Raw genomic sequence first — 12,303 nt, 5'->3', positions numbered from 1 at the left:
ACCATGTGGATGATAATAGTGAGAAAAACACCTCACAGAGTTACACTGAATAATGACTCAAGCCATATCTAGAATATTATTCATACTTGGGGATGAGCTCTTGTGTGTTAAAACCCCAGTAAACAGTGACTATATAGAAGAAATAAAAAACATTTTTGGAAACAGTTCATAGATTAAGTTTCTCAAAATAGATGGCAGAGTACTACACCGTGACCTAATTTACATAAAATAAAAACAGGCACATGATTTGATTCCAAAGAGAAAAAAAAAAGTTTTAATCCTTGGAAAGACACAGTTGCAATTGAACAGCCTGAAGATAAAACACAGGCAGGAATTGCACTTCAAATTTTCTTAAAAAATAAAAATTAAAAAGCAGGCTTTTTCATCAATATATTTCTGTCATAGAAACAACTGCAAAACTGTACATCAAGCTTTTTACAAAGCATTTGGGACTTCCGTTTTAGAATGTTCTTTTCACATTTTTACACATTCATCAGCCAGATCTGCTACATTGTGACCACAAGAAAAAAAATAAAAAATTAAAATCAGGAATATCAGTCTTAAGACATATCAGGAGAAATCGGCATTGGCTTAGTAAATTCAAGTCCAACTTCGGCTGTCTTTGCGGGATGTTTTAAGAGCACGAGTCCTGCTGTCAGTCAATGCTGGGACAGCAGGTTTCTGCATCGGTATTGCAGTCTATACAATTTAAACCCAATTTCTCTGCAGACACAAACAGAGACAGACAACTCCTCGCAGGGTCACAGTTCCTTGTGACGGGGCGGACCGTGTGGTTTCCTGGAAAGAATTCAGTCTGTGTCCAAATGACATGGGTTGGTCCCTTGCTGCTGTGCGTCCTGATACACCCTAAGGAAGTCCTTGTACCGTGGAGCGCAGCTGAGCCAGGCCTCTCCGAATCGCACAGTCCCAGTGAAGAGGAACTCACCCTCCCCTGGTTTAACCCCGCACTGCCTGGGCATCTTCACAAAGCCTGTCCAGCGTTTAGCCCGGCCGCCCCCTGACACAAACACTTGTGTCTTCTGTCTGTAAAGGCGACTCAGGGACACGGTGACAGAGGTCCGGTCCTCCTCCTCCTCCGCCACACCAAGAATACTGCCCCGTGCCACTGTAGACGGAAAAAAGAAAACAATGTAAGAAAAACATAGTTGGTTCTTTTTTTTCCCCCTTCTCTCCATACTGACTGCATTATGGGATGTGCCTGGTCAAACAATCCTCAAAGAATGTATACGGGATTACCATTTTAATGTATAGCCCAATGGGCCAACAATCTAAAAAGATTTTAATGGAAATTTTCTCTTAACAATTTCTTAGGAAACACTATTTTAAAGACTAATTCTCACAATTAACTTGTTGCTGATGAGCATTCATACTAGCATATTGACAGTTTATTAATACTTATAAAGCACATATTAATGCCTTATTCTGCATAACCATATCCTTAATCCTATCCCACACCCAAACTTAACTACCTTACTATTAATAAGCAGCAAATTAGGAGTTTATTGAGACAGAAGTTGTAGTTAATAATGAGATTAATAGTGAGAACTGATCCCCAACTTAAAGTCTGACCATTTCTTATTGATTCATTTTTTATTCCAACATAAATCACAAACTATATCTTTAAAACATGTTGTTACCATAGGACCATGCCCCTATAAGAAAGTAATAGGAATTTTTAAGTAGTATTTTTCAGGATTTTAAAAAGGTTTTCACTACCATTCATCTAAAACAATGCAGGTAGAGTTTAGATAAATATTACATAACTTCTAAAAGAACTCTTTTTAGTAACATACTATTACTAATAATGGAATACATTTGTGATGCAGATACATTTATATTAATTATTTCTTATTAGCATTGATCAAATTGTATTAATTAACAACATTAGTAAAGTTTGTAAGTTAACTTTGATGTTGGCTTGAGAAAGCCTAGTCTAATCTAAAATAGCTAGATTTAAGATGGATTTTGAAGAGTCCTAACTCAAACATTTCGTTAATTTAGGTCAACAGATTTTTTTTGGAGTTTTGATCATCCATTTTAGGAAAACTGTAAGTAAGATTGTTTTAATTTTAACACCTCTCTAGATCAGGCATTTTTTATTATTCCACTGCCCTATATCTCACATTTGTAAACACAAATGTGTGTTCTGTGTGAATGTTTATTCTTAAAATACTAAATGATAATAATAGGATTAAATCCATGAACAAGGCTGTCAGTAAAGTATGGAGATAATAGGGCCAAATATTGGCCTATTAACTGGCTGGTGCATCTGTGGTCCATTTATCGGTCTGTAATATTCTTAAGAACCAAACCCTGCAGTAATTTCAGCTCATTCAGTAGGACCTTACTTGATTCTTTGAAGAATCTTATTTGATCCCATCAAAGTATTCATGTAACTCAGTTGCCTGATGGGAAGGATGCTTTCAGACTGGTTCCAAATTATAACTGAAATTCAATTCCTAATTCAATTTGATTTTAAACTAGTGATTATCAAAAACATTTAAAAGATGGGACTCGTCTTACCAAAGTCACTGGTGCAAACGGCCAGCAGGACCTCCGCATCTGTACAGGGTTGGCAGGGTGCTGTGGAGAGACGCAAAACAACAAAATCAGACTTAACACAGCCAACACTTGATAGTAAAGCAACAGTAAGAACATTAACATGTGCATAATACAGCATGTTGTTTTTCGAAATCTTTCTAACAAAAAACAGCACGCTGATCCATCTACACCCGCCACGTGGACTTTCAAAGACATAATTAATTTCTGCTGCAGATGGTTATTTATTGAGCGTAAAGAAGCCAACTTTATCATCACGGTTTGTCGGCTTCTAACCAAACAGAGATGTGGGGTGGCCTGCGAGAAAAAGCTCCTGATAAAAAAACAAAAAACACAACACACATCTGTAGTTGGTGGAAACATCTCGACCCTTCCCCCTCTAGAAAAACACTGACAAACACACACCGCGTCCTCACACCCCAACGCAAATGAGATCCAGCTGAGAAGAACTCCAACAAGGAGCAGAGACTGCAAGGACTAGTAGCTCTGGGTCCAAAACAAAAAAGAAACGTCCAGAGGAGCCCACGTTCCACCTGTGCTAACAATCTAGTGCGAGTCGAACACTTTGTACTATTTTACAACCCATAGCGACACATGACAAGAGACAAACACTTTTTTGCTTTCAGGTGGCCGCAGAGTCCTGTGACTGCTGTAAGGCAATCAGTGTAACCTAAACACTGGCAGCACAGTGTCGGCTTTGATCAGCACGTTTCTCTATCCAAATAAATCAGGTCACAGTCTCATGGCTCTGGGGTCATTACAGCCCCCACGTGCAGATATAATCCAGCACATTTGTCTGGAGGGTCTCAACACTCTCAGGCTTGCAGGGGCTGAGCGAGCGTCTGGTTGTTTCAGGTGGCTGGGTGGAGGAGTTTATGGGTATTTTACGGGTTTATGGGTAGCGGTCTGTGGGTCAGGGCAGGTGTGTCTGACAGGCAAAAGTTTAGCTGTCTATTAGTGCAAGTGGATTGAGGGGCTTTAAAAAAGGTTTCCAAAACTGTAACAACTACAGTAAATGTGAGTGTTGGTTGGCAGTCCAAAACTCATTGCCACAAGTGTTATGGGTGGGGACAAGGAATTGCAATGTGGTTGCTAAAGTATTTTGGTTTTTAGTTCATTGTGATGCAATTGTCAAAGGATATTCTGGTTCATACCTTGAAAACACAACAAAATTGTTGTAAAGTGAGTGTTGACTGGTGCCTGACACCCAGTCTACACTGGAAGCAAGTCACAAATAAGAATGACAAACAAGGGTCACAAAAAAAACGGTAATATTGTGAAAAATTATGACAATTTAAAATACATGTTCTCTATTATAATACACTTTAAAATGTAATTTATTCCTGTGCTATAAAGCTGAATTTTCAGACTCATTAATCCAGTCTTCAGTGTCACATGATCCTTCAGAAATCATTTCTTATTATTATCAATGTTGCAAACAGTTGTGCTGCTTTTCGGAAACAGTAATACATTTTTAGTTAAACTTTAAGATGTGGTTATTACAGCGTAATTACAGGTCTGTACAGGACGTAAAGAGGCAACAGTGTGTAAATACTATTAAATAATGCATCATTTAATATATACTGCATGATATGCATAATTTACTGTTATTATGGTCACACTTTATTTTAAGGTGCAATTTTTTTAAAGTGACTTTTGCCTCAAACTTCTAATTTGCTTATTAATAGTTAGTAAGGTAGTTGTTAAGTTTATGTATTGGGTAGGATTAGGGATGTAGAATATGCAGAATATGTGCTTTATAATAAACTGCCAATATGTTTATAATAGGTATGCTAATAAGCAACTAGGTAATAATGAGAATTGGTCCCTATACTGAAGTGTTACTGTTTTTACTATAGTAAATACATTCAAGATAAAATAAAAAGTGTAAACTGTAAATAAAGTGTTCCCCATTTTTTTTTTTTTTTTTTTTTTATGAATCCATTTTTTTCTTTGATGAAAAGAAAGTTTGAAAGAGTATAAAGTTCATTCTTTGATGAATACATACTGTCACTTTTGAACAATTTAAAGTGTCCTTGCCGAGTATGTATTAATTAACCATAACAAAACTAAATCACTCCCATTATAAATCTATGCACTGCTTGTGCATCAGCAATGGCTGTTTACAGTGTAGGCTGATAGACCGTTTAAATAATAGCAATCTAGATTTACTATTATCACCGTAGACTGGGCTCTACCATGGAAAGTGGGCAAAATAACTGATCTGTATCAAAACCCGATCTGCTGAACCTGACCCTTCGCATATGAGCGCAGTAGGTCATGTCTGTTGAGGAAACTGTGGGTGGAGGAGAGCGGACCAGAGGTCGGCCGTGTTGCAACACAAGAAACGTCGCACCACCAAGAGGTCACCAGAGGTCATCCAGGAATCAGCTTTGCAACAGCTGGCAAACGCCAAAGCTTCAAAGCGGGTGATCGTTCAGAACGCTAGGCCTGGCAGAGGTTTAATGTGAAGCGTTAACTGCTGCCACATCCTGAACGCTAAAGCCGCGCTTAAAGTGCAGATGGGTTTTTTCAAAAGCTTTGTGGCGGATCACATGCAAAAGTTGAAACGGAACCGCAGGAATGGGCTGGCATCTGAGTCAGCAGCCCTCACTGCCCCGAATTAATGCAACGCTGCTGGGATCACAACCACTTCACACGCTGGCAGGGCAAAAGGGGGAAGATAGTGTCCCCTGCTACATCTGGTCCCTCTGCATTCCATGCTAATGGAGAAAAGATTCATATGCCACTTTGCCTGTATCCCAACCACTTCAGAGAGGCGGAACGAAAATTAATGAAGAAAAAAAGTGAGGGAGGGGAAGCCAGAGAGACCGGGGAAAAGAGGAAGAGGAAGGGAGTAGGGAAAAAAGATGGAGATAATATGTCCTCCCAACAGCTGGTCTAAGACACATTCCACAGTGATGGAAAGCAACTCAATTCCAGCACCGCAGGTCAACATTCATGAGGTGAACGCAAAAAAAAACACGAGCTCGGAAAAAGGAAAACGGGTCAGTTTACAGATCTGCCCGCTCAGATCACTGAAATCACAAACGGACACTGACATCACGGGCCACATCAAACCACACGTTAATGCCACACTGTCCCAAAACACGGAAACTGTTTAAAAGTTTCTCTGCTTTATACTATATCCATGCCAGCAAAATACAGCTGTTTATCAGAGTCAGATTTACATGGCAGTTATGCATTCATACCCCCCTGAGGTGAGGGAAACACACTGAACAACACTTTTGCTTTGTTTGGGAGAGGAAAAGCAGACTTGTTATATGATGTATCTACACTGCTTCAGGCTCTTCAGCTCTTCAGTTTTGGCAGGTGCACTGCTTGAAATTTAGTTTCTGAAAGGAGGCTGAATGTTTCACATGTTTTGCCGGTGTAAAACGCTTGTGACGTCCCGTTGTGAGACTTACTCCACACGTCCTGAAAAACACAGTCGGTATTTATCGCACGGAAAACAAGGTTCAAATCAGTATCACTTTCCAGAGCAAATACGAGCACAGATCCACCATCTCAGCATCACAGAGGGGAGGACGTTTCCTGAGGTAAAGATATCATCTGTTGCTGGGCATGAAAACATTGGCTCCGGATCGCATACTTTTTAAAATAAACAAACCCTCAGTATTGCGTGCATTAATAACCGTGTACCCAAGAACCCTGGAGTCACAGAAATTTAATAATGCTTTTTGCTGAAAGCAGCAATTATTGTTGGAATTCAACAGAAAGGAAGGGTACATAAAATGAAAACTTTTATTCAGCAAGGATGGATTAAGGATATTTTTAAAGATTTCTATTTCAAATATTTCACATCAAAAAAAATGTATTGTGGTTTTAAACGATGATAAGAAATGTTTCTTGAGCAGTAAATCCGCATATTTAAATGATTTCTGAAGGATCATGAGACACGGAAGACTGGAGTAATAGTAATTGTAATAATATTTCACAATATTACTGTTTTACTGTATTTTTGATCAAATAAATGAAGACTTGGTGAGCATCTTTCATAAACATTTGCAAAATCTTACTGTTCTTGAAATAATCCAGGAAATAATAATCATTTGATTTTTAGTCGATGTGGGATAGCTTTGAGACCATTTTCTGTTTTACATATTACCAAATTCTACTCTACTCCTTAAATTTGGCAAAAAAACACGTACATTTCTGTTTCAGGAAATACATCACATGAAAGAAAACTGTGCTTGTCAAGTAAGTCTTTAAAGATCAAGAGAACCTCATACCAGATAATGACTGTGGATCTGCTCCTGGTCTGTGGTTGACCAACTCGTACTGGAAGGCTGTGATTTTTCGGCTGATGTCCCTTTGAGGCACTGCCTCGATGAAAAGCGCCCCGTCCTGGATGCTGAAACAGTGCACTCTCCCCTCGGCCTGATCTTCCTCACGAAGGAGCAACCGCAGTTTGCCCAGCCGGTCCAGGTAGATGTGGGTCCCGCTGGACTCTTTAGAGGGCTTGATGCAGATGGAGAGAAGAGACGCCGCTGGGGACAGTGTGTTTGGCCGCAGGTTGACGATGATGGCCCCTGTGGGGTAAAGCCACTCCAGGAACCCCTGGGCACAGCGGAGATACACCTGTTCCACATCCCGAGTGTGTCCCTCATGGGTCAGCCCACTACAAGACAGAAGAAAGGAGATATAAACTCTGTTCCAGAACCTACTCTACTTTATATGGCAGAATCCTACTGAAACTGAATCTCGTAAGTAAATAAACTGAAAATAAACCAAAACACTCTATAGGCAGCAGGGTGATGGGCAAAATACATGACAATACACAATTTTGTAACATTTTACAATAAGGTTTTATTTGTAAGCATTAGTTTACTTCATTAGTTAACATGAACTTAATGAAAAATACAGCATGTAAAAATTTTAGTCAATGTTAATTTCAACATTTAAGAATACATTTTTAAAAGTTTTATTTGTGAACATTAATGCACTGTGAACTAACATGAACATTTATATTTTCACTAAATAGCATTTCTAATGCATTTATTAATGCAAACAAGTGAGACCTTCTTGTTAAGCTTTAACCAAAATTTAATGACATCTGTAAAACTGCTTTAAATTAAATAAGTTAACTATGCAGATAAGCATTTAACATATTTAACACAATATTTATTTGAAAATATTTATACAAAATATTTGCCATCTTGGATTTGGAACAAATACAAACAAGTAGATTAGTGGCTGAATGATACATATTTTTTTGTTAATGGCTCAACATTATAGGGTACAAGGTGTCCAATGGCTGATATAAAGTCAATGAATATGATAAATCACACCACTTAATATAAAGTAAATAACAAGCATAGCGGTTTCTAAAATTCTAATTACATTTCTTTACATAATATTTACTAAAATAACTTGAAATAAACACTCTTAATAAATAAGTAAAATAATAAAAATAATAAACAGATTTATACGTAAAATAGCAAGTTCTTCCATGATTTCAAAAATAAAAGAAATTTCTTTTAACATAAGCCTGTAGCTAAAATTCACCCTAACTACATTCTAAAAACATACTATTGATCTTATTGTGAATCCCACATCTCAACATCCAATCATCAACCGACGGATAGTAACAAGTCCCTCCCTGCCCTACATTTGCTTTTTTTCACAATAATCTGTTACACTCTGATGCACATACGAATAGAAAAGTCTAAGGCTACATCTGTTTAATCAACTTTAAAACCATGAGTTGGCACTGATGGCCTTGTGGTTTGTGCATCGACATTTAGCGCAACTGCGCCTCCAGCAACCAGAGTTCGATTCGAGATCCTTTGCCGATCCCACTTTCCTCTCTCTCCCTATGCTTTCCTGTCAATTCTCAACTGTCCTATCAAAATAAAAGGCATAAAAAACCCAACAATTTATTGAAAAAAACCCCAAAAACAACTGTACTCAAAAATTTAAGAAATCTGTGCAATCTGTTGAATCAGAATCAGCGAATGCTGATTTAAAATACTGAAGACATTGAGTTTTCAACACTGTCAATTAAGGTCCCAATTATGACACTTATTAGCCAAACATGATATGATATATAAGCCATGGCAATATAATGTTCAACCACTAGAGCAGCAGACTATCTCAAAATGGTTGAAAATATGGGCCACTATATCAATCTAACACTGGTAAAACGGTCTATTTTTAATCAGATTAGTCTATTTCTTTTTTTTAGTCTGGATGAAATACAGTTATAATCCATGTTTCTCTTGACTTCGTCTTCCATCCTGGAGGAGTTTTGTTCACTAAGCGCAGTCATTCTGGGATTGGCTTATCCGTGAATTCAGCCAAAACAAACGATTTCAAAAGGCAGCATAATTTTGCTGGCTACTGTCTGGAAGCAATTGTATGATGCCTCAAAACACTAGAAAGGAAATAGTAGGCCGTTCACTAGGATTTGGAATGGAGAAGTCGTCAAACATCAAACACTGTGATGTATTACTCACCAAATTCTGACATCCAGTTATAGCTGGTTAACTTTCACAAATAACTACTTACAGGCCTTAGATTAAACAAAGCAAAACCAAACGGTTTTGAAGCAAATGACGGGTAATCCCCCAAATAATGATGGTTGGATCTTCAGTCAGCTTTAGTTTAGTGGCCTTTTACGTGCGACACAGCAAAAGGAAACTTCAAACATTAGGGTGATTGTTCCGAACAGTCTGTGCCTGAGTCGAGTCCAAAGCTGAAGCTCATATGAAAGAAAAGCTTTTCTCAGAGCAAGAAGAATGAAGTTAATGTCTTTTCACACAAGGTGTTAAGACCCACGCGCGAGGCTTGCTGCATGACCCGTCACGTGCAAGCATGCGCACACACATACACATTAACCGTCTCTCATTTTTCTTCTCTCCTTTCCAACGTTTTGGCAAGATCCAGCGCTGGCATCCTGCCGTGGGTAGGATTTTTGAAACGCAAGTCAATGGTTCCTTGGACACACAGGCCTCTCTGCAGACAAGTGCAGAGACAGTAGCCGAACCCGGAGCATGCAAGTGCAAATGCAGGTCACGCAGCGAACCTCCCCTCGCTTTCAACTCCTCAAAAAGACGAGGAGCTGCATGTCCGGGCAGCAATCCTGCCACTGTCCACCGGCCGCACAAAAGACTCTCTCCGCTACTTTTAGACATCATCTGCGGTTCTGTGCCTTGAGTTTGCGGCCCACTGTCAGTTGGGCAGAAAATGAGCCATCTGCTTCTGAAGCCTCCAGCGGTTCTTCAATCAGAGATGAATGTAGGCCTGCTGCAAGACCCCAGATTAAACTCTCACCAAAATGAGAGGTGAGGACCAAAACTCCTGCGGAGCCTGGGGTGACACATGTGCAGAGCAGACTCGCAAGCTGCCGTGTCCTCATTTATAACGGCTCCTCTTTAATTAAGAGCATTTGAAATTCAGCTCTGCTGTAATAAGAGGCTGAACTCAGGCCTGGCAAATCAACACCAGATTATGGCTGCACAGTCAGAGTACAGTTTCAGCTTTATTATTGTAAAACGACTTCACAGAAACCCTGAATATGTAATGTTGAAGGAATTTTTGTTTTGTTTTTTGAAGGAAGGGAGCTATTGTTGAGGAATATTAACAAATGTTGTTATGAGATGAAGGTATGTGGTGGGGAAATCTGTAGCGTGAACTAATCTCATTAGTTAAAGATTTATCACCAGCCCAGATAAATTCAAAACGTCTTTTACATCTAGCTACACACTGAGCTCGAAGGATTTAAAAGCCATCTTGACAATATTATTATTATAGAAAGTCACTAAATGCTTCTAGAAAAATGCAGTGCAAGATTATGTGTAATAGCTTATTAACTCAGGCAAAGTTAAAACGCCTTTAAACAAACAATAGAGTGATTTCATGTTACACACATTAGGGATTAATATGGGTTTGGTCAAACCAGTGAGCAGAAATGAAATCACAGATCAAATCGTTTCTGATTTCAGGTTATGCCAGCAGCAATTAAGACAATTAAATGTGAGTACAAAATAAATAAATAAATAAATACATACACAGATACTATTAAGACCAAGAGAATAATTGAAAAAAAATAAGAATATAATAATAAAATGTAATGTTAATTAATTGAGACAGGTGCTACAACCACTCATAACAATCACTCCTAACAGGCCACCAAAATAACTGGGCCTTACACTAATAATAAATACTACTACTACACTCATAAACATAACCAGTGCTCATAACACTATTAGTGCTCATACTGAGCCTAAAAATAATAAAAGTACTAATAATATTACATTTTATTTAATGTTATTATTATAATTATTTTAGTATCAAAACGTTTATGTTTTTACCTTACAACATCAATATAACTGATCAACAGATTTAGTTAAATCTCTAAATACAGTTTACTAAAGTTACATTTAATATCCATTAACAAACGAGTAATACCTGAATAATCTAAATGTTTAAAGAGCGTCTCACCTTCCCCTCCAGCTGCACTGGTCGCTTGAGTACTGGGAGCGTGCAATCCGACACAGAAGCACAACCGACAGCAAATACGCCAAGAACGGCGAGAGCATGTTTGTCCCACCGCTGTCCACTTCTCCCCCAGCGCGATACTATAGCTCTGCTCTGTATGGAATAGGTACGGTATGGAATAAAACAGTCCAGCGTCCGTGTATTCTTCACTACATGGTGTTTTTCTTCAGTATCGGTTCACTTTCTAGCCCGTAATTTACTCAAGAAGCGCAACTAACGCCGAAAGTCTGAGACGCGCGTTGGCTGGCTCACTCCATGTCGAGCTCTGAGTAGCTCTGAGAAACAGCGCTCTCCTCGAGTGAAGACGGCGGTGAAGAGCTGAGGAATCCGAGCTGAGCCGCTCGCTGAACTTTGAAGAGCGCGCATGCGCAGACAGCTGCAGCGCTTTACTCCACTGGAGGAGCGTTCCTCAAGAGTTCAATGAGCGGCTCCGCTCGGATTCCTCTGCGCGTCACCGCCAGCTGACTGACACAGGACGCATGCGCAAAAGAGCTCCAGACACGCAATCTGGCTGATTAAATTGGCTCATTTGTTCATTGAGACGTGCACTAATTTTACTTCCAACTGCTTCATTTACATTCTAATAATAGCCTATATATATATTTATTTTTTTAATGAAAAATGTGTTAAACTAGTATAAATAGTAAAGCCTATTTTGCAAGCATGTATTAAAGGGATAGTTCACCCAAAAATGAAAATTCTGTCATTAATTACTCACCCTGATGTTGTTCCAAACACGTAAGTCCTCCGTTCATCTCAGGACACAAATTAAGATATTTTTGATGGAATCTGAGAGCTCTCAGACCCTCCATAGACAGCAAAGGTCCCTACACGATCAAGGTCCAGAAACATAGCAAGGAGAACGGTAAAATAGTCCATGTGACATCAGGGGTTCAACCGTAAATTTACGAAGCTACGAGAATACTTTTTGTGCGCAAAAGAAAAAAACCAAAAAAACACTTTATTAAAATTCATCTCCTCCACGTCACCGTAGCGCCATTTTGGAGAATATCCACTGGACGCAAACTGCGTAGGCTCTTCTGTGTTAGCTGCATACCGGATGCAATGTTTTCATTCCAATCAAAGCATAACTATACGTAGAAGACGTATCTGTGCGGTGTGGCTGACACAAGAGCGTACGGAGTTTGCGTCCAGCGAATATTCTCCAAAATGGCGCTACACTGACATAGAGGAGACGAA

At 39.0% G+C, this 12,303-nt stretch overlaps 1 protein-coding gene across 1 annotated transcript; it reads right to left on the bottom strand.

The window, feature by feature from the left end:
- Positions 1–246: 246 nt before the first annotated feature.
- On the bottom strand, positions 247–11,529 carry metrnla (meteorin like, glial cell differentiation regulator a). Its single transcript, XM_058771551.1, has 4 exons — positions 11,047–11,529; positions 6,834–7,222; positions 2,545–2,604; positions 247–1,126 (listed from the first exon to the last, which is right to left on the bottom strand). Exons 1-4 carry the CDS (start codon positions 11,142–11,144, stop codon positions 810–812), a joined length of 864 nt encoding a protein of 287 aa, XP_058627534.1. The 5' UTR covers positions 11,145–11,529; the 3' UTR covers positions 247–809.
- Positions 11,530–12,303: the final 774 nt, after the last annotated feature.

Source organism: Onychostoma macrolepis, chromosome 03 (genome assembly GCF_012432095.1).
Source record: "Onychostoma macrolepis isolate SWU-2019 chromosome 03, ASM1243209v1, whole genome shotgun sequence".
Taxonomy (NCBI): domain Eukaryota; kingdom Metazoa; phylum Chordata; class Actinopteri; order Cypriniformes; family Cyprinidae; genus Onychostoma; species Onychostoma macrolepis.
Note: the sequence above shows the minus strand (reverse complement) of the source record. Positions and strands in the feature narration are given on the sequence as shown.